Source organism: Euprymna scolopes, chromosome 41 (genome assembly GCF_053919585.1).
Source record: "Euprymna scolopes isolate OS-2025 chromosome 41, ASM5391958v1, whole genome shotgun sequence".
NCBI lineage: Eukaryota > Metazoa > Mollusca > Cephalopoda > Sepiida > Sepiolidae > Euprymna > Euprymna scolopes.
This window is the reverse complement of record NC_136522.1, coordinates 29,004,411-29,028,940: the sequence shown is the minus strand read 5'-3', so window position 1 is coordinate 29,028,940 and position 24,530 is coordinate 29,004,411. Positions and strand designations below refer to the sequence as shown.

At 32.2% G+C, this 24,530-nt stretch overlaps 1 protein-coding gene across 2 annotated transcripts in view; it reads right to left on the bottom strand.

The window, feature by feature from the left end:
• LOC145266452 (uncharacterized) overlaps positions 1–24,530 on the bottom strand; it is a 582,076-nt gene that overhangs the window by 150,787 nt on the left and 406,759 nt on the right. For both annotated transcript variants that reach the window (XM_080122128.1, XM_080122127.1), the window contains exons 28-29: positions 13,788–14,022; positions 12,005–12,095 (exon numbers count right to left, since the gene is read on the bottom strand). In XM_080122128.1, coding sequence (XP_079978254.1) covers positions 12,005–12,095; positions 13,788–14,022 — 326 coding nt within the window. The remainder of the gene's footprint in view (positions 1–12,004; positions 12,096–13,787; positions 14,023–24,530) is intronic.

The following is a 24,530-nucleotide window of genomic DNA, read 5'->3' as shown; positions in this document are numbered from 1 at the left end:
TGTACCAGTAAACTAATGTACATTAAAAACTTTTGTACCAGTAAACTAATGTACATTTAAAACTTTTGTACCAATAAACTAATGTACATTTAAAACTTTTGTACCAGTAAACTAATGTACATTTTAAACTTTTGTACCAGTAAACTAATGTACATTTAAAACTTTTGTACCAATAAACTAATGTACATTTAAAACTTTTGTACCAGTAAACTAATGTACATTTAAAACTTTTGTACCAGTAAACTAATGTACATTTAAAACTTTTGTACCAGTAAACTAATGTACATTTAAAACTTTTGTACCAGTAAACTAATGTACATTTTAAACTTTTGTACCAGTAAACTAATGTACATTTAAAACTTTTGTACCAGTAAACTAATGTACATTTAAAAATTTTGTACCAATAAACTAATGTACATTTAAAACTTTTGTACCAGTAAACTAATGTACATTTAAAACTTTTGTACCAGTAAACTAATGTACATTTAAAACTTTTGTACCAGTAAACTAATGTACATTTTAAACTTTTGTACCAGTAAACTAATGTACATTTAAAACTTTTGTACCAGTAAACTAATGTGCATTTAAAACTTTTGTACCAGTAAGCTAATGTACATTTTAAACTTTTGTACCAGTAAACTAATGTGCATTTAAAACTTTTGTACCAGTAAACTAATGTACATTTTAAACTTTTGTACCAGTAAACTAATGTACATTTTAAACTTTTGTACCAGTAAACTAATGTACATTTTAAACTTTTGTACCAGTAAACTAATGTACATTTTAAACTTTTGTACTAGTAAACTAATGTAGATTTAAAACGTTTGTACCAGTAAACTAATGTACATTTAAAACTTTTGTACCAGTAAACTAATGTACATTTTAAACTTTTGTACCAATAAACTAATGTACATTTAAAACTTTTGTACCAGTAAATTAATGTACATTTAAAACTTTTGTACCAATAAACTAATGTACATTTAAAACTTTTGTACCAGTAAACTAATGTACATTTAAAACTTTTGTACCAGTAAACTAATGTACATTTTAAACTTTTGTACCAGTAAACTAATGTACATTTAAAACTTTTGTACCAGTAAACTAATGTACATTTAAAACTTTTGTACCAGTAAACTAATGTACATTTAAAACTTTTGTACCAGTAAACTAATGTACATTTAAAACTTTTGTACCAATAAACTAATGTACATTTAAAACTTTTGTACCAGTAAACTAATGTACATTTAAAACTTTTGTACTAGTAAACTAATGTACATTTTAAACTTTTGTACCAGTAAACTAATGTACATTTAAAACTTTTGTACCAGTAAACTAATGTGCATTTAAAACTTTTGTACCAGTAAACTAATGTACATTTAAAACTTTTGTACTAGTAAACTAATGTACATTTTAAACTTTTGTACTAGTAAACTAATGTACATTTTAAACTTTTGTACCAGTAAACTAATGTACATTTAAAACTTTTGTACCAGTAAACTAATGTACATTTTAAACTTTTGTACCAGTAAACTAATGTACATTTAAAACTTTTGTACCAGTAAACTAATGTACATTTAAAACTTTTGTACCAGTAAACTAATGTACATTTAAAACTTTTGTACCAGTAAACTACTGTACATTTAAAACTTTTGTACCAGTAAACTACTGTACATTTAAAACTTTTGTACCAGTAAACTAATGTACATTTAAAACTTTTGTACCAGTAAACTAATGTACATTTAAAACTTTTGTACCAGTAAACTAATGTACATTTAAAACTTTTGTACCAGTAAACTAATGTGCATTTAAAACTTTTGTACCAGTAAACTACTGTACATTTAAAACTTCTGTACCAGTAAACTAATGTACATTTAAAACTTTTGTACCAGTAAACTAATGTACATTTAAAACTTTTGTACCAGTAAACTAATGTACATTTAAAACTTTTGTACCAGTAAACTAATGTACATTTAAAACTTTTGTACCAGTAAACTAATGTACATTTAAAACTTTTGTACCAGTAAACTAATGTGCATTTAAAACTTTTGTAACAGTAAACTAATGTACATTTTAAACTTTTGTACCAGTAAACTAATGTACATTTAAAACTTTTGTACCAGTAAACTAATGTACATTTAAAACTTTTGTACCAGTAAACTAATGTACATTTAAAACTTTTGTACCAGTAAACTAATGTACATTTAAAACTTTTGTACCAGTAAACTAATGTACATTTAAAACTTTTGTACCAGTAAACTAATGTACATTTAAAACTTTTGTACCAGTAAACTAATGTACATTTTAAACTTTTGTACCAGTAAACTAATGTACATTTTAAACTTTTGTACCAGTAAACTAATGTACATTTTAAACTTTTGTACCAGTAAACTAATGTACATTTTAAACTTTTGTACCAGTAAACTAATGTACATTTTAAACTTTTGTACCAGTAAACTAATGTACATTTAAAACTTTTGTACCAGTAAACTAATGTACATTTTAAACTTTTGTACCAGTAAACTAATGTACATTTAAAACTTTTGTACCAGTAAACTAATGTACATTTAAAACTTTTGTACCAGTAAACTAATGTACATTTTAAACTTTTGTACCAGTAAACTAATAGACATTTTAAACTTTTGTCAAAATCACCTGTACCTTCTTTTATAGGATTATATTGATTATCGATTATCTACACTTATTGAAGACATTCTGATACAAAACATATGTAAGAACATTGCCAGGCACACAAAGTATATTCATTTGAAATTTCATAAAAATCGGCGCAGACGTTTTCAAGTCCATAAGGATCGAACTCACAAAAACACACAGACATACACAGAGACAAGACTCTTTTTATATAATAGTATACGATATATATATATATATATATATATATATATATATATATATATATATATATGTGTACCGAAACTTCCACCTAAGAATTCAATTAAAAAAATCTGTTTTGAAGCTTGTATTTAATCTGAATAAACTATTTAGAAATAGCAAAGTGGCAAAAGTATACAAGCAGCATCGTTTAGAAATGTAAACATGTTCGAACTATCGACATGGCAGTATCGACCCCATCCCCTCAGATAAAAACCTGCCTTGAAAAATAAACATGAGTACTTGCTCTTTTTTGAGACCGTGCTGAAATAAAAACGCTATTATTTTGAAAGCTATTCCTAACATGCGGCGGTGGTGTTTGGTAACTAATCCATGCATCCTCCTAACAATTTAATAATGTAAAAAAAGAGATCGTGAGTCTTGAATTGAACCTGATTAAGCTATTTAAAAATCGCGAGGTGGCACAGGTGCACAATCAACAAAAACATGTTCACCTTTGCTTATTTTTTTGTTTTTTTCTCTTGCCATTTATTAGTAAGATTGACGGTTACATTTCTGTACACTTACACACGTTGACATTTTGGGCGAGAGTAATATGGAGAATCCCTAATTCTAAAAAAAAAATCTGTTTATACTTTCTATTCTTATTCTAATGGGCCATTTTTCCTGATTTTATTATTGCATATGGATTTATGTATTCCCTTATTTGTTTTGTTCAGATTCAAACAGTACCTGTAGATAATCAACAACCATAGTTTATTTTTTGCGATGGGGGGGGGGGGCTTCCACCGGGCAACGCCGGTTAACGGATCCTGCTAGTATATATTATATTTCAAAAAGATTAAAGTGACAATCAGTAATTTTTATTGTAATATTGTTATATAGGAAAACACACACACACACACACACACACACACACACACACACACACACACACACACATATATATATACTAGCATTTCACCTCGGTGTTGCTCAGGTGTTTAGAGGTGCATATTGAGCAAAAAAAAAGTGGTAGTGGGAAGGCAGACTCGAACCCGTACCGCGGAGGAGGAAAAGACGGAGGAAAAACCCTGCTGCCTTTACTGTTACGACCACCGACAAACGAGAAGTGACGTAGGTTTAAATTAAGGCTAGACAATCGAAAAGAGAGGATGACTTTCGAAAATATCGGAGAAAAAACCAATCCCTCTCTGTAGCAAAGTGCCCAGTTGAGGATGAAGAAATTAATGTTTTTAGCTAATTTTTCGGTATTTGTCGTTTGAAAGGTCGAGCTTCAAAACGATACTGATCTTGTGAAAATCTGTCATCTCTGTCGAAAGTTTAAGGCAGACATGCAAACATACATACATACATTTATATATTGGTAACTAAAATGTTTCGACCCAAACCGATTAAAAAGCTTGCCCTATGTCTGAATACCCTTTATGTAAAATTTCAAATGTTTAGACCAGAAATTGGCTGAGCAATTTGGTAGAGACCGCAGAGGTCAATTTTTTCAACTTTGACCCCTATCATGACCCTTTAAAATTTATTGTTTTGGGCTCAAATCAAGTTATTAAGTTAGATCCATGTCCAAGGAACCTATATCTACAATTTCAAATGTTTAGATCGAAAATTGTCGGAGGGGTTTGGTAGAGTTCTCAAAGGTCAAATCATTGAACTTTGACCCCTTAACAGCCAAATTTCTGGCCGAAAACCGACCACAAAGTTTTTCCCAAATCTCAGTACCCTGTATATAAAATTGCGAGTCTGTAGACTCAAAATTGACAGAGCTATTGCTTAGGGAAATGTACACACACAGACACCCACCCACAGACACACAGGCACACACACAGACACGTTCACTTTTATATATATATATTTGTTTGCCCTATATTACATTAAAAAATATATAAAGGTAAGTGTTAGAAGGCTATCACGATATAAGAAATAGAATGCTGTCGATGTTGATGAAGGAAGATAAAAAAATGGTAAATGTATATATATATATATGTGTGTGTGTGTGTGTGTGTGTGTGTGTGTGTGTGTGTGTGTGTGTGTGTGTGTGTGTGTGTTTAGGGAGATACCGATTATTAGATTGGTCGATTACTGATTAATTGGCTGATTAATAGGTTTTCTAATGTCGATTTATCAGCAGATTTTGTTGTCATAAATGATACTAATATTAATTATATTATAAACGAAGACAAGTTAACTCCCTCTTTTGTTGAAAATTTATGGAAGAGATATGCATTGTCTACACTTGATAATATAATCAAATAACAAGTATGACTCGTTTTTAACATGTAGACTTTTACAACTGCATTGGATTTGAGGCAATTAGGAAATTTCCCTTCCTATATCTTCCTATGGAATTAACATTATTAGTTTTTACTTTAAATCACTGTCAAAGGAAATTATTACTTTTTTGTTTTCAGTTTTTATGTTGAGGAATTGTACAATAAATTACGACGATGTGCGAACCGAAAATAAAGCATTCTTCATCAGTCATACTCTTGTTCCTCATTTTCGAATTCTTGCTGCCACTACATTTATATTTTTATTTTTCCACGTAAGATAATGTACATTTTATTGAGATAAATTACTAAATAGATATCAGACATAAGAAATTAAAAAGTAACAAGTGGGAGCAACTACGTGCCTCTAGCGAAACATCAAACCACTATAGAATCAATAATGACTAAAAAGAAAACGTGGGATATTGTATGATCACAGGTTACAAGAGATCTATTATCTGATTAGAGAATGATTGCTGTAGATATTCAACCGTATTCTGTAACATCTGACGTTTGATTCATTGCCTATTGCAAAACTTAGTTCAAATTACAGCATTCCATCAAAAAATTACTTCACTGCTAAATAATTTTCGATATATTTATAAAAAGTAAAACAAAAATTCAACTGTCTCTTGCTGAAATTGGCAGCATTTCATAAACTACAGACATTTGGACAGCTACAACAGATAATGCTCGCTTTCTGAGTTTGACAGTTCATTGGTTTTCAAATGACTTTGAACAGTGCCAAGCTGGGATTAGACTTGTTACATTCCGTGGTGCACACATAGGTGCAAGAATTGCACAATGTTCTGGATGAGTATAAAATCTTTAATATTTTTTTTAGTCTTTCAGGATTCAGGAACAAATATGATTGCTGGTCTCAGGGAATGTGATTTAGAACAGCTATCATACATTGTAACTCAGGCTGTGAAGAGCATCGTTACATCCAACAGAAATCCATTTCCTCACTTTAATCGCTTTCTATTAGCAATTAGCAAATTAATTGGAATACGGTATCAGCTTAATTCATTCAAGATGTGACCACATAGTAGAATTCAACATGCTGAAAATAAATTTATATGTCTGGTTTCTTAGACCCATGATTCAAATATTAATTTTAAAAGATTGCTACAGAAAATATACTTAGAATTGGATTCGGCATCTACTTTCAACTGATGATAATGAAGCAGGATAAGCAGGATGCACCACCCTGCTGAAGGTAAATAAACACAAGCATGTGTTAATTATAACATGGCAACTTTATAACCAATTGACAAAAATAACCAGTAAAATGTCACAATAGAGGATTTCAGTACTCCTTATATAAGACAATAGGAAGTAAAAGTACAATTATTTCTAATTAAATTTCGGCCTTCATTTTCTTAGATGTGAAATGTGAACATTACATCATTTATAATTGCAAACTTGTATTGATGGACGATTTTTAAAGTATCATTAAATAAAACAGAATTAAATGACAGTAAATATGAACATTCAATATAATTTAATACATAATGATCATCATGCATTTTTTTTTAAAAAACAATTCTAGTGCAACTTATTTCACTTTAAGTTGATAAAAATTCTGATATGTTCAATTTTGGTGTCAGAAATAAAGTAGCAAATATTATAAAGATATACTAATTTCAAAATTACACAAAAACGATTAAAAGATACAGATCTGGAATATTTCATGCCTAATTGAATACCCATGCATGTTATCAACGATTGAGTTCTTCATATAGTTAGTAGTTCTTTGCAATTTTGTTGAATTCTTCGTTTGGCACTGACCACATTCGTCCATTTGAGGTGGTTCTCTCTACCCCACTGAAACACATATAGAGTAAAAACTTCAGTTGTCCTTTTTCAATGCTTGTGGCACAAATCACTTGTTTTGTATTGTTTATTAAATTGTTAGGTGAAAGTACAGACTAGTTCGAAAACACTCTCTCTTCCACATGTTAAGAAATGGGTTTCCAAAAAGTCCTTTCCGTAAGTACGATTGTTTTTCATTATTTTAACATCTTTATTTTATTTTTGTATTGGATTTGTTCAAGTTATTGCTATGAATGCTTACATATGATTTATTTCTGGTTGGTGCGAACCATTCTGCTTTATGTTTAATGCTCAGGAAAAGTCCCTTCTGATTAATATTTACCAGTTTTTAAATAAGCCAACCGACTAGGTTGTTTTCTTCATTTTTTATCTCGTAAACATTAATCAGAAAAGACTTTTCATGGCATGTATGTGAAGCAGAATATTCGCACAAACCAGAATTTTTTAATAAGAGATTTGTTCAGAATTTGCAACCCAATAAAATCCCTACTTTAACAACTTACCCGTGGGGACTTATTCAAAAAACTGTTCTGTTACTTAGGCCATATGAAGAAATCGCCATAGAAGCAAGTTACAGAACTACAATTTTAGCTTTGAGCTTATTTCTTTCAAAAGCTGCCCAATCTACTTCTGATATTTCTACTTCAGATATGACTTTAGTAGAATCCTATGAGAGCAGAGAAATCAGGCAGCAAGAATAGAAGAGGAAGTAGAGTAACAGCAGGTGCAGAACTTCATTTTATAGTTATTCACTTCAAAACTTACAATTTGTACTTTGTAGTTGGTTTGTAATTTCTTTGTTTTACCGATCTAATTGATTAATTATATTCATTTAAGAATTGAAAATTGTACTTTGTATTTTGTAATTTTAGTTAATAAAGGCAAAAAGCAATAATAATGGCCAGACACTTAATTAAATGTTAAGTTAACATAGCAGTTACTATGTTAATTTGTCAAAGTCATCTAATAAGTCATTGATCGTGATAAATTTAAATTTAATAGGAAATAAAAAATAATTACGGGGCGTGCAATAAGTAATGCCCCTGACTTATTTCCCTTAGCAGTAGAGCAACAAAACTTGGCACAGTTATTAGTCTTTCTCTACATAGGAAGCACCCAGAAGTTATGCATTTCTCCCATCGTTTGATGCAGCTCTGGAGACCGTTTTTGTAGAACACCCTAGATTTGTCCTCCAACCAAAATGTGACTTCACAAATCCAGGCTGCATCATCTGGGAAACGCTTTCCTTTCAAAAACAACTTCATGGCTCGGAAGAGATCAAAGTCAGAGGGTGCAAGGTAGGTCAGGAGAGTAGGGACGATGGGGAAGGGTTTCATAACCACATGTCCGTGCCTCTGATCTGGCTATATGCGAGCTGTGGACCGGAGCGTTGTTCTGCAGGAGGAGGATAACTTTGCTGATCTTGCCCCGCCTCTTGATTTTGATAGCTTCCCTTAATTTCCTCAAAAGTGAAGCATAATAGGCTCCTGTAATTGTGGTACCCTTTGCCAGAAAGTCTGTCATCACTACTCCGTCCTGGTACCAGAAGACTGCGAGCATGACCTTGCCAGTGGAGGGCTACACTCTAGCCTTCTTTGGAGGTGGTGAGTCCAAGTGCTTCCACTGCATTACTGGCCTTTGGTCTCTGGATCATAGTGATGGACCCAGGTTTCATCCTGTGTAATCAGTCTTTTGAAAAAACTTTGACTCATCTTCTTGGCACATCTCCAAATTCATCCTCGAACACTCGACGCGTTCTCGCTTCTAGAATGGTGTGAGCGACCTGGGAATCCATTTGGAAGACACCTTATGCATATACAATGGTCATGAATGATAGTTTCCGCAGACCCTGTACTAATCTTGACATCTTGGGTTACTTGGCAAATAGTAATGTGCCGATCTTCCAAAATGGCAGCCTCAACTTGACGGACAGATACCTCATCAATGGCAGAAGGGGGGCGACCAGATCTGGGAGCTGTTTCCACAGATTTCTGGCCATATTTGAATTCACGATGCTAGCGTTTTACAAGGTCATATGATGGGGCATTATCACCATAAGTTTCTTTCATTTCATCAAAAGTCTCCTGTGGTGGGCGCCCTCCAAATACAAGAACCGGATCACTGCTCGACATTCACCAGGCTCAATTTCACACCTGACTCAGTTCAAACACCTGTAAAACAGAAACCACAATTAGTTCAGAGCTGTAATTTACCGCATAACACGTAGAGATATAAATCATTGCACATACAAAATTTTAGCTAGATCAGACAACTGAAAGTGGGTCAGGGGCATTACTTATTGCACGCCCCTCGTAATCGGCCAATTAATCGGCAAATTGGCTGATTACTGATTAATCAGCAAACTGGCCGATTAGATCGATTACCAATTACTGATTACCTAGCGATTAATTGTTATAACCATAGTACCCCCCCACACACAAACGTACACACACACGTATTTCATAATTTTCAATAGCTAATTGACACAGAAAAAATCTAGTAAAAAATATGTAATATTGACTTCCGTTAATATTAAATAATAATAATAATAATAATTAAAATGAGTAAATTAGACAAAAATATACATAGAGTGATAATGATATTTTTAAAGATAATATATGTATATTATATGCATATATATATATATATATATATATATATATATATATATTGCGCGTATGGATATATATGTGTGTGAGCATGTATATATATGTGTGTGTGTGTGTGTGTGTGTGTGTGTGTGTGTGTGTGTGTGTGTGTGTGTGTGTGGATGTTTTTGTAGATTTCATTTTCTGTAGAACTAGCTAATTAGCACAGGAAAACATATAATAAAATCGTAACAAAAATAAATAACAAATAGGTAATATTGGCTATATAAACAAAAATTGCTAAAAAAATAGAGAAAATAAAATTTAAATAATAGCACATAGTAATTCACTTTCAACTTTGAATATATAAATAAATAAATTTATTCCAATTTCTGCTGAGATATTTTCTGCTAAAACGTTGGTTCTGCCAAAACGTTGGTTCATCCAAAAGCTTTGTTATACCTGAATGACTACCACAGACCTCTTTGCAACAAAGTATTATGATCTTCGGAGTTACCTCCAAGTGATGCTTTGGATGATCAATGGTGAGGCCATGGACACTACTGAATGGATATGAGAATTGCAGAACACAAGTCTAGTTCTAGTGATGATGGATACTTAGCCTATGCCAGAAACATTCTGAAAATAATTTTGCAGCTGTTTTGGTGGCTGCAGTACACGTTGGTGCACTTGCAAAAGACACAGACTTATCTGTTCACGGATATTCAGACCCTGTCAAGAAAGGCATTGTGACAATATGAGTGAGGAAGCAGTGACTGATAATGAAATAATGACTACTGAACTGACACGGTTATTCAATGATGAGATATGTCTTAAAATGCATTGATAACGTCATGACCTTGCCTGCCCATGTAGTTAGTATAAATTTTTTATATCCAAATATATAGTATAAAAATGCAAACTCTACACTTTGAAATATGGAAATATTGGTTATTTTTAGTGTGATGGGTGTCATCGTTTTATGACGGCATAGTTTAGATCTTTGTAGTGATCGGATTTTGGTAAACTTTTAGTATATTGTTTCCCACATAGAATAGTAATAAAAAATAGCATAAAAAACTTTCTTCGAATTTGTTCAGGGTAAAGATTTTTTTTATTTTGACTAAAATCAGTTTTGAATGTTGATTGCAAGGCATAAACATTGTCCCGAACAGCGCTTACAATGTCATTTGTAAGGTGTTTATTATTTTTATATTGATAAAAAATAAATATTTAAAATACAATTAAAGACAATTATGACTTACATTTTAAAAAAATTAAATTTTGCAGAGGAAATAGAAAAGAATTAAAATAAAAAATTTCCTCTGAACAAAGTTAGAACCTGACACCATCTTTAATTTCGTGTACATTTTATTTTTCTTGATTGCATCATGAATGGTTGCCAATACAAACGTTTGCAATTTGATTGACAACCGATGTATATGAAATGTATATTATTAATGTTTGTTCTGGTGTCCATGGATAGAGTACGAGTATACCCCAGTTAATGAGCAAAAACTTAACCTATATTTATGACAAAAGATGAAATATTGATTAGGATTAACTATGAAAATTGATGAACATATACTAGATGTTTTTATAATTTTCAAACATAAAATAATAATTGCCCTAGCTCATTGACAATGCATCATGTTTTTATATAATTTTTTTTCGTTAAAGTTACTTTAATTAAAGAAATAAGAGAAATTCTACTTTTACTATATACATATGTACGTTGGTATATTTGGGCAGCAGTTTTTCTCTTATGCATCTTTCATTGAACAGCATGGATAATTTCTGTTTGTTTCTCTTGCAATATGTTTCTTCCATTCGGCGGATCAAATTTGAACGTCTTCAACTTCCATGGGTGTCTTCAGGCGCGCGATGAATTAAAAAATAGCATTTAGTAAATTTATTGAAAATGTTGTTTAATATCATTTAAAATCGCTAAAAGCACTTAAGCGTGCCCTCCCCTCTAGGGGAATGTGTTTCTAAAAACAATTCATAAATCGGTATCAGTTCACCTGTCTCCCACTAACAGCTCCATCTATCAACACCTTGTAGCACATAATATCCCCCAAAACGAAATTGAAAACATATTAATAAAAAACACCGCCATTTTAGTTATCTCACATTGTAACCTGTGTCCCCCAATCATGGAAGCCCTACTCATTTGCATAAACAAACCGACCATCAGTCAGGCTCTATATGAGAAATAAATTCACTAAAGACAATGCTTTAATTCATCAGTCGCATGAACACGACATAAAAACCGAATATATATATATATACATATATATATATATATATATATATATATATATATATATATATATATATATATATATATATATGTGTGTGTGTGTGTGTGTGTGTGTGTGTGTGTGTGTGTGTGTGTGTGTGTGTGTGTGATTATAGAAGATCTGGTAGTACAATAGCATGTTTCCTTACTTGCTTGTAGACATTTTGAAGAAATACCAGCTTCTTTACTTCCTCAGTAGTAGAAACGTCGACGTCATCACTTTTTCTTTTTATCGTCGTCCTTAAAAAATAAAAAAAATTAAAAGATCAATCAATCCTATAAAAACATATAAAAAAAGACGTATACATTATTAACTCATATCCCATTAAAATCAAAGCAATAAGCGTCAGAAAATAGTTTTAAAAATTGTGGCATGGTCCCTGATTATTTTGGATAATGATAGCTTCTTTGGGTATTGTCAACAACCACACCGGCATTTTATAATAGATTCGGTATAAAAAGTTACGTTATACCGAAGGAAGAAAATGAAAAACATATAAAAAGGACATGCATACATATTAAATATGGAAATTAATGAAATATGAAAGAATAGAAGAATTACCAATTAGCAAGTGAAGAAGCTTGTATGTGAGTCAGTGGGTTCTTTCTGACTACCCCGATCAAAATATGTAACTGAAAGAGTGTAACAGTTCGAGCCATTTGCTTTTTAGTGTTTGTAGGAATCACTTCGCATCCAGTCGCCAAGCAATATAAACTAATATGAATTTTGAAAAAATAGGTCAGTATAGATATCTCTTTCAGAGATAACATGTCTCATGTAAAAACGTTTGGCATTTTCATAAATTTATGGCTGCAACGAGATGACCTTGCAACAAAATTTGGTCAAAGTCTTAGAAATCCATAGATGAAATGTTAACATAATATTGTGAGATTAAAAAAGATATTCTTCGATTAGTCAGAACAAATAATTGAATGAATGCAAAAACAAGAGCAAACAGAAAATTGTAAATTTTGTTATTTAATTCTCCATTGAGTTGTCATTTATTTCTTTGTTGAAATATGTCATCATTTTGTCACTGGATATACAAAGAATAGAAATATTTTAAACATGGTAACAATATACAACAGATGAAGGATGCAACTGTGCAATTTCCACAGGTCTTGCTAGCATTTGTAAAAATACAAATATGTATTTTGATAAATGATTTTGTAGATATTTTTTGGTGCTCGTGCAATATAACGGGGGTTAAAACAAATACATTTCATGTAAAAACACTTCTGTATACTTACGTTTTATATCAAAAGTAGTAAAAATTACAGTAGAAGATGTGCTAGATTTACAAAAAAAATCATAAATACTGGCGGTCTCACATTTTCGTTTTGGAAATGGTGGTTTCTTATTAAATGCGAGGGAAAAAGGGAGATAAGTTAAAATGATGGATCGCAGTTATTTCTCTTGGAGTTTAAGAATTCTCCCACATTAAGACATACGATAAAACTCTATAATAGAAAAATATTTTTACTTCTAATTATTTTTCCACTGGATCATTTTTCGTAATTAAAAAAAATATCTTAATTTCGTAAATACGTAATAATGTTTTCACCTAAAATGTGTTGGCTTTAAAGATCACTAATCTACACAAACATTGAAGTTATTTTTGTTGATAAACGTAAAATGTCAAAATCTAATTAAGTCTTGTGCTAATAAATTTCATTTTTACTTGAAATTATTTTTTCTACTTGATTTTTTTAATTTCACGTATTTTATTGTAATCATTTATCTATTTGATCATTTTTCGTAACTTTTTGTAATTTATATTGATTTCGGCATGCCACGTAAGTACATAATAGTGTTTTTAAGTGAAATGTATTTGTTTGAAGTCGCATTATACTTCAGAAGCGCCTTTTTTCAATGAATATTAATTATAGGGTGAGTTTTTAATTAATACCCAGGTTTGTTGCTATACTTACGCTGTATATGGTATGACGATAACCATCACAATGGATTTCGTGTTATTGCATGTATGATTATACTGGATACTTGAACAACTGCCGTGACAGAATCCTATGTAATTACTGATGTAGTTGTTGGTGATTTCTTTTACTTGATTTGTGATGTCAGTCTGCACTATAGGTTTACTACATAATACGCCCTCCAGAGCATACTTGAAGGAAACACGGATTTTTAATGAATAGGGTTCTTCATCTAAAATGAAAAATAAAATAAATGTTGTTTCTGAAATGAAGATTGAATATTTGGATTCTTTGGATTCTTTGGATTACTGTTCTTATCTTGAGTTTTATTTGGACAATATTTCGGCTGATGTAACCTCCAATCTTCTTCAGGTATAGCTTGCTGAACTCAGGAATTTTCCTGTCAAACTTTGGAATCTGCGCAGAATTTTGAATGGGTCCCTTTATTTTGTCCACTTTAATCAAAATACAATTGCGAATTACTTGGGGTTTCTACCCAGTCATGGCCGATGGAACAAGAGCATGCTAACCCCGTGGATCAAATAAAAGTTCCGTTCGAAATTCAACAGAAAGATTCCGAAGTTCGACAAGATATATCTAAAATAGTCGGAGGTTACATCGACAAAACTGTTGTGAAAATAACAATCAAGATGAGAACATTAGTCTAAGGAATACAAATAATTTGAAAATAAATAAGTTTCAATTTTTTTAAGATGAGTGTAATTACTTCCGCTTTAGAAGGTTAAACATAAGGTCAAGTGTGGTTTTAAAAAGCCAGCGCACAATGATAAGTGCACTCCAGCCTACAAACCATGTTTGAGTAGCCCTGTCGGCATACTCTGGTGAAAATCTTGAATAGAAAGAGTTTGAAAACATTATTTCGTAAGGTTAATTTAAAAATTGAATTTCAGACTTTACAACAATCGTTAATAACATCGAACGTATACTTTTCTCTCCCCACGAAGGGCAAACTACTAGAAATAAATATCACCAGGAAAATGAAAAACAAACCAAAATAATCTTGTCTTTGTAATAGGTGTCTTTTTGTATATTAGGCATGCAGGCAGCATTTCCAGTGTTTCCATGAAGCTGCAGGCATTGATAATCGATCGAAATAACATACAATTGAAATGTAATATACTAGCATTTCAGCCCGGTGTTGCCCGGGTGTTTCGAGGTGTATGTTGAGCAAAAAAAAAATAAATAAATAAAGTGGTAGTAGGAAGGAATGTTCGAACCCGTACTGCAAAGGAGGAAAAGAACGGGGAAAAACCTTACGTCTTTGCTGTTACGACCATCGACAAACCGGAAGTGGCGTAGGTTTAAATTAAGGCTAGACAATCGAAAAGAGAGGATGACTTTCGAAAATATCGGCGAAAAAAGCGACCTCTGTAGAAAAGTGCGTAGTTGAAGGTGAAGAAATTAATGATTTTAGCCAATTTTTCGATATTTGTCGTCTCAAAGGTAGAGCTTCAAAACTATACTGATCTTGTAAAAATCCGTCATCTCCGTCGAAAGTTTTCGGCAGACATGCAAACATACATACATACATTTATATATTGTCAACTAAAAAGTTTCGACCCAAACCAATTAAAAAGCTGGCCCTATATCTGAATACCCTTTATGTAAAATTTCAAATGTTTAGACCAGAAATTGTCTAGGTAATTTGGTAGAGACCGCAGAGGTCAATTTTTTTAACTTTGACCCCTATTATGACACCTTAAAATTTATTGTTTTGGGCTCAAATCAAGTTATTAAATTAGATCTATGTCCAATGAACTTATATCTAAAATTTCAAGTGTTTAGACCCAAAATTGTAGGAGGAGTTGTGTAGAGTTCTCAAAGGTCAAATCGTTAAACTTTGACCAGTTGACAGCCAAATTTCTGGCCGAAAATGGCTTACAAAGATTTTCCCAAATCTGAATACCCTTTATGTCAAATCTCGAGTCTGTAGACTGAAAATTGACAGAGTAGTTTGGTAGGGAAATGTATACATACAGACACATAATTAGCCAATTTTTCGATATTTGTCGTCTCAAAGGTGGAGCTTCAAAACGATACTGATCTTGTAAAAATCCGTCGCCTCTGTCGAAAGTTTTCGGCAGACACGCAAACATACATACATACATTTATATATTCGTAGCTCAAAACTCGAAATTTGATATACAGGTTACTGAGATTTGAGAAAATCTTTGTAATCCGTTTTCGGCCAGAAATTTGGCTATTAAGGGGACAAAGTTCAACGATTTGACCTTTGAGAACTTTACTAAACTCCTCCGACAATTTTGGATCTAAACACTTGAAATTTTAGATAAAGGTTCTAACTTAATAACTTGATTTGAGCACAAAACACAATTTTCAGGGGTCATAATAGGGGTCAAAGTTAAAAAACATTGACCGCTTTTTAATTTTTTTGCTTAACATACACCTCCAAACATCCGGGTAATGACGGGCTGAAATGCTAGTATATATAGATAAAAGTGAAAGTGTCTGTCTGTGAGTCTTTCTGTGTACATTTCCCTACGCAATAACTCTGTCAATTTTGAGTCTACAGACTCGAAATTCAATATGCAGAGTACTGAGATTTGCGAAAATCTTTGTGATCGGTTTTCGGCTAGAAATTTGGCTGTTAAGGCGTCAAAGTTCAATGATTTGACCTTTGAGAACTTTACCAAACTCCTCCGACAATTTTGGGTATAAACACTTGAAATTTTAAATGTAGGCTGCTTGGACATGGATCTAACTTAATAACTTGATTTGAGCCCAAAACAATAAACGTTAAGTGGTCATAATAGGGGTCAAAGTTTAAAACAAAAATGACCTCTGCGGTCTCTACCAAATTACTCAGACAATTTCTCTAAACATTTGAAATTTTACATAAAGTGTAGTCAGAGATAGCGCAAGCTTTTTAATTGGTTTGGGTCGAATATTTGAGCTACCAATATATAAATGTATGCATGTATGTTTTAATGTTTGCCTAAAACTGTCGACAGGGGCGACGGATTTTCACAACATCAGTATCGTTTTTACGCGCGACCCTTCAGACGACAAATACTGACAAATTGGCTAAAAACATTAATTTCTTCACCCTCAACTGGGCACGTTTCTACAAGGAGGGGACGCTTTTATCACCGATATTTTAGAAAGTCATACCTTTTTTCGATTGTCTAGCATTAATTTAAACCTACATCACTTCCGGTTTGTCGGTGGTCGTAACAGCAAAGACGTCACGTTTTCTCACATTCTTTGTCTCCTTAGAGGTGCGGGTTCGAGCCTGACTTCCTACTACCACTTTTTTTTTTTGCTGAACACACACCTCCAAACACCCGGGCACCCATGCTAGTGTGTGTGTATAAGTATATATATATATATATATATATATATATATATATATATATATATATATATAGAGAGAGAGAGAGAGAGAGAGAGAGAGAGAGAGAGAGAAAGAGAGAGAGGGATAGATGATTTTTTTTATTTTCTTTGAAGTTATATCTTGCTAAAATGCTCGAAACGGCTTCGATCATTATTGATCTCATCGGGCAAGAAAAAATTAAAATTAAAAGTTTCAGAACTTTTTAATTTTAGAGTTTACCATGTCTAGCGTTTTGGCATGGTTTAAGGTTCTTAGGATTTTAAATCGGAAGGCAAATAAACTTTGATGACTGTTATTCGTTAAAGAAAAAAAAGAAAAAGGAGGTGTTTAAAAGTTTTCTTTTTGAGGAGAGAAAGTATGAAAGATTAGAGGAAGTTATAGAGAAGGATATAGAAAGTGGAGGTTTGTAAATTCGTTTTAAGGAAAAGAGTAAAAAAGGAAAGTAGTACAAATGAGCATAATTATAATGTTAGCGATATTTTATATTTCAGACCATTTTAAATTGTGTAGACGGGTGAAAAAATTCACCAAAATTAGGTCATATTGTCTGTCTATAAACTTTTGAGTTCGTAGTTTAATTTAAAAAAAAAATATTTTTATATATTTATTTTTTATTGTTTTAGATTTTGCTCTAACTGTTTAAAAATATCAGATCTACCTCTTTAAGGGGCCGAATTTGACTTCGTTTTTAATGTGCTTTCTAGTTATATCAAATGAATGTTTTAATTTGTATCTTAATAAATTTATATATTTATTTATGTAGCTTATCATACAGTGTCCATGTAAACTTTAAGTTTGTTTATATATATATATATATATATATATATATATATATATATATATATACGTTTTATTTTTTATTACCGGATCTTTCTGTTAAGTTACAGCCAAAGAAACGGCCGTGTAGCCGAAACAATAATGTAACTTAACAGAAAGATCCGGTAATAAAAAATAAAACGCATATTTGCTCTACAATAGTATTGAGCACTTTCTTCAGTTTTTATTAATTACCATCTCCACTAAATATAAATATATAAATATAAATACACACACACACACACACACAGACATATATATATATATATAAACATGTATACACATATATATATTGTGCTTAAAATTTTTAGTTATTTATCTATTTTTTGGTTTTTTAATTATTTTTTAATTATTTTATTTACTTATTTTATTGATTAATTAAATTATTTATTTTCTATTGTATATGACAGGGAAAAGGGGATATCCTTATGTAGATGCTTTTAAAGGGGTCTTCCGAAAATGTTTTTCAAAATTTCACCTAAAATCACTTATAATGCCTTTAGTTTGAGTCTTCTCTAAATAAAATGTTATAGTAAGTGACCGCCAAATTTATGGAGTGTTTTTCATTTTCGTAACAGAGTCTTTAAAAATCTACCAAAAATCAGCTAAATATCCAATCAATATAAAGTTTTCACCGATTAATAAGTAAAGAATGCACTTTATATGGGTGTAATATGTTTTCATATTACTTGTATAAATATATTTTTGAGGACTTCATGTCCCTCTTCCTTATTTGACCCTTGTTCGACTCCTTAAAGTCCAAGCGATCCACTAAGCACACACTCATTTTGTTGTAGGAACGTGAACGAGTGTGGTAACAAAAAACAAACAAAAAATTCACAGCATGCCTTAAATATTGAAAATTGAAATCGAAAATTTTAATGTGTTTATGTTTTTTATCTTTTGCGTTTTGAAGTGTGAGATTCATTGAATATGTTATCAATAATTTGTCTTTCAAATGAGGATAAAAAGTACTATTATTATATGAGGATTAAACCATATTATTTTTTACGAAAGCGCTAAAATAGGCATACTTTTAAATCTTTAAAAAATAAAGTGTTGTTTTAGAATGTGTAACTTTCTATGTACAAGTACATAAAGAATGCTTTAGAGAATCGATACCAAAAACAATTTTAAAGAAATAGGGTGTGAAAATTATGTGATAATTGTATCTGCGTATTACGTTTTTTTTTTTTTTTTTTCAAAAAATACGATAGCCCGTTACGGCTAACAAAAGTCGTTATCTCCCTTTTTTGAAAATCAACTACAACTATGAAGACATGGATTTCCGTTGATGATGGTTGTGACATTCCAAGAAGTTTCATTCTCGAGAAGGTTACCAAAAGCGGACCTCTTAAGAGCTACCAAATTCTAATGAAAGTCTTTGTCAACTCGATAAAGAATTGACGGAAATACAGTATGATCTAATTTATGGAGGAAAAAGTATGACTCATTGGTTAATCATTCTTATTAAGAAAATATGAAATGAAAATGATTTTAATCATGAAATCATTAACTGACTAAAAGTGATATTAAATCTGAGAAATATAATGCTAAACATTTATGCTTGATGTAAAAATAGAAAAAAAAAACAGTTTTCTCTACTGTTAACAAGTACTAGGACACATCTATAGCTTGAGTGATCAATTATTATGAAGGAAAAATAAAGTTAAAAATAACATATTCACCATAAATGGCGTTTGTAATTATAATTTAATTCAATTATTTAAAAATGTATTTGCTTGTCTAGTTACATTAAAATTCATGAAAAGGCTTACATAAATATTTAGATGCGACTGGGGTCCCATACCTAAAATCCAAGATGCACAGGGTTTCTAAAATGAACTGTGCTAAAATAATTGAATTATTTGAATTTATTAAATGATAAGGAATTTATTAAATTATAAGGTAATTATTTTGTCATATTTTCGCATATTCTTTTAATCAATCATAGTAAATTTTATTTAGACATAAAAAAGTTTGTTTAATTGATTTGAAAACCTTTTAAAAACTATTTATATTTTGTTCACATACGGCAGAAAATGAGTCAAACCGATTTTTTTTTTTTTGGAAAATTTAAATGCTATTAAAAATTATAGAAAAGAATTATATTATGCTGCTTTTAACATAATAAAACTAAAAGTTGTTCAGAAGCAACGAATTTTAATAGATTTTAATAAGCTTTAGAAAAAGCAGTTTTCGATCGATTAACGGTTACTAGCTATAGTGTTTTTGTGAACCTAAATTATATTTATAAACACTTTTTCGATAATGCTTGTAGTTAAATATCTCAATTGATTCAATCTACTTCTAACAACTATATAAGACTATAATACCAATTACCTACCAACCAAACCAAAACCAACCAAATTACTAACACACCCTCAATAAAATAAATACCCAAACTCTGATGTTTTTTTCTCCTAACATGTTTCTGTGTTACTACTTTCGTACTCAATATATTGGTTTAATTAGTTAACTATTCTTATTCTCTAACATATATTGGGACAATATTCAATACATGAAGATTCCAGCAATATAATTTAATGAATAATTCTCTTAAATGTATACAAAACATTACGAAAAAAATGGCATAATTTTATAAAGATAAATTAGGTTCCCAAGAAACAATATACCATTTTATTTAGAGAAGACTATCAAACTAAAGAGATTACAAGTAATTTTAGGTGAAATTTTGAAAACTTCTTTGAAAAAAACCTGGCAAAGGATCTAGATAAGGATACCCCTTTTATATAATAATGAAAATGAATAAATAAGTACACTTAATAAAATAAAATAAAATTGTTGTGGTGTTAGTATTTGAATAATTGACGAGGAAGACACAGTAAGAGTTAATTAAATGTGTATTAACGGAAATACATAAAAGGGGTAATTGAGCTATATCTTGGCTCACCGTTGGATTAGTTGTGACGACCATACTCTCCACGTGTCTTTCTCTGTCTTACTTGGTAAACCAGTCCTCGTTACCCCGTAAGTGACGTCATGGACGAAAGTTACACCATGGAATATTTCATTATTCCAGGCAGTAGGAGTGCATCCCCCATTTCCCAATATTTTTGTTTGTAAAAGCTGTTAATACATCTTCCTTTTATGCTTGATCATTAGTGAATCGGTGACCTTTTCTTTTCCGAACCGACGGTCGTTGTTCAGGTCTTGTTTGGGGAGGTTCGAGGTCAAACAGCTGGAAAATAGTACTTTCTCAAACGGTGGTATATCGCTCATGTCATCTTAAGTGGTTTTGGTGACATTTATGGTATGTTTCGGATCTTGCACGGTATATACCATATCACTGACTCGCTTACTGATCGTAGCCAGATCCCAGAATAAGGTGTTATATTTGTAACGTTTGAAGAAAACCCTCTCTCGAAACGTTGTCTGGGTACGCTAATGGTCACTTGGGGTCTTGACTGTTTTGGTAAGAGTTTGTCAAAAACGGATCTCAACTTCCGTGCACACATAGTTTAGTGAGGTCGCTGTTGGGCTGTTAGGATTATGTGTAATCCTTTACACGTGCAGAAATTGTTGGAGGGCTTCATCTATTGAGGTTCTTTGAACATTCTTCAGTTCTCTTTTGAGAGTGTTCACAAAGCGTTTTTCTTGCCCTTTCGATCTTGTCATTAAGCTTTTCATTCGTTTTTTCCATGGTATCCTGTGTGAAAATTCCGCAGAATTCGTTTCTGCATTAGTTTTGGAATCACCACTCTTTCGCCATATAGTAAGACCTCGTCGCAAAGCAATATTTCAGAAACAGTGTCGTCCTTTATGGCGATCTTGGTTTTGATGTCGCATATAAAGTTATCTTTATCTGCTTCTCTTTATATTTCAGATAGGGATACAGGAAGCTCTCTAATTGTGTTGCCTATCATTGTTTTTATTTTGCAGTCAGTACAATGAGCAGCAATGATGGAATCCTCAAAAGGTTCCCTTTCTATAGGTACCAGTCTATATAGGCTATCAGCATGGCTAATTTGATTTAATGACAAGTACCCCAGTGTAAAATTATAATTCAGTAAGAGTGTACCCTATTTCAGCAGTCTATTTGGATCCGAGGATCGTAAGCAAAGGCTTATGGTCAGTTTGCAACGTGAATTTTCTGCCATGACAGTATCTATGAAATTTCGTTACGGCGAATATAATACTTAGTGCCTCTTTTTCGATCTACGAGCACTGTCTGACCTGTTAGAAGCTCTCTGGTGCTACCTTGACCGCGAAAGCTACCCCTTCAAACTTGTAGAATCCTATGTGCGTATTGATGCAGAGGATCGATGGGGATCTGTAAGTACGCGTCGCTCAAATCCACCTAAGAAAATATTTTACCACCGTTTAGTTTGTTGAATATCTCCTCTGGTGTGGTGAGGGGAAAGTGGTAATCTTTAGAGCTGCATTCAAGCCCGCAGAGAAATCTGCTTATACACGAATTTTATTAGTCTTTTTCGTCATATATACGGTAGGGGCTGCCCAATCATTGGTGCTCACACGGTAGTATTCCAGCCTTTTGTAGCCGATCCAGTTCCTTATCGATTTTCTCAGTTGCCGCAAGCAGGATGTTTCGTTTCTTCTTGAAAACGGGTAGAGTGTTTTCCTTCAGTTCGAATTTGACTATAGCCTTGGTACATCTTCCGACACTCGCTGAGAAAATTTCTGGAAATTTCTCCTTTAATTCGTCCTTCAGTCGTTGTGCTCCCGAAGACGAGTCTTCTACTTTATGGCAGAATTTGTTCATAGGTTGGTGCCACAATTCAAATCGCTCCATCCAATCTGTTTCGAAGAGGTTTTTGGGTGTCTTATGTACATTAACTTTCACTATTGTCGTAGCGCCATTTAATGTCATTGGGGCCGTCAGCTCTCCCTCAAATTTTACTTTATCGCCTGTCACTGCTCGAGCTGACTTATTCGTCTTATGCATGGTTGGTTTATTCAACCTTTTCCATGTCTGTAGGTTGATAATGGACAGGTCGGAGCCGGAGTTCAGCTGTAACTTCACTATCTTATTGACAATATTGACAGTGACGTATTTCCACCGGTTCATCTCAGCTACCCTGTCGGATCTTGTTTGTCTGGTTCTGCTGTTTTTGTTCCTTTTGCAATGAATCGCTTTGTGGCCTTTCCTGTCACACTCATTGTATATTTTGTTTCTTCAAAAACATTTAACGGTTTGGAGATTGGATGGCCAACTTCTGGAGAGTGAACCTTTGTTCATTTTCGAGTCTAGATGGGAATCGTTGTCTTATCTCTGCGTTTTTTTTTTGTTTTGTTTTGCTGAGACAAGACGCTGGCAAAAATCAAACTTTTGAAATTGTCCGCTGATAATTCAGCTAGCCGAATATCGTCACAGCGTCTGTTTACAATAGACGCAAAGATGAGATAGTCTTCGTCGTCGCGTTTTCAAGGTCGAAGCACTTCTATCTCTTGTAAAAATGCGTCGTATTCGGACTCAAGAGTCCAGATAAGAGATTGACTGCTTCGGAGAATTTCAGCTCGCTTGTCGTCCTGGGTTAAATACCGTGTTCTGTGGCCCCTAGCTTCCATAGAAGTAGGCGGACCTTTTTAGCATTTCTCCACTTTTGGCAGTCAACAGTGAATAATTTCTCGTATCTCCTATAAAAGGCGTAAAACGTCATATCCTACTCGGTTAGGTAGTTAAATGTATCGAGGGGACAAAAAAGATGTCCTTTCTTTTTTGTGCGTGTACGTGAAGGCTGTCAGGTCTCAACTTGGTATTTCCGTGTAAAAAACTTTAAAGCAAACTAACGTGAGGGAGATAATTTTTTTCAAAAAATTTATTGCAATAAAAATGGTTTCTTTGCTTGCTAACAAAAAAAAAAAACAATGTTTCATAAAATTAAATGTTCATTTCCAGTGATAGTCAAAAAAATATTCAAACTCGAGAAGAAAAACTTGGACCATTTAAACATTTCAGTTTGCAATGAATTAATCAACGAACAACTGTGAAGACTTGCGCAAAATTAGGTTGACCTTGTAAAATGGACAGTTTTTTTCTCTCTTTCAAACTGAAAAGCCTAATTAGCATAAAAAATAGACAGTCATATTTAACATTTTGGTTAATTCTTTTTCTCTTCTTCACAAAGTAAAGCGTAACGTTTTTTCTTTTTCTTTTTCCTTTGCCACAAGTAAAAAAACGTCCAAACTACAAAACGTTTTATAACAGAAGTCGTTTTTCTTTTTTCAGAAACAAAAATTGCTTAACAAGAAATTAAAAAATATTACCAAAAACGTCTGGTTTACAGTTGTTTCGCCTTTTTTTTAGTAAAGAGATTAAAAGGGTTTACTTACAACTTCGTCCAATTTTTTCCGCAAGAGCTTACTTGCATAATTCTTTTTTTTTTTACAGGTCTTTGTGTAAGCTGTTTCGAATAGTTGCTGACAAAGTATTTTGGTGTAAAATTCAATTTTTCTCGCTGCCAAACAGTTGTTTTCATGTTTCTCGTCCGATTCCTCGTTTGCCAATGTTGTGGTGTTAGTATTTGAATAATTGACGAAGAAGACACGGTAAAAGTTAATTAAAT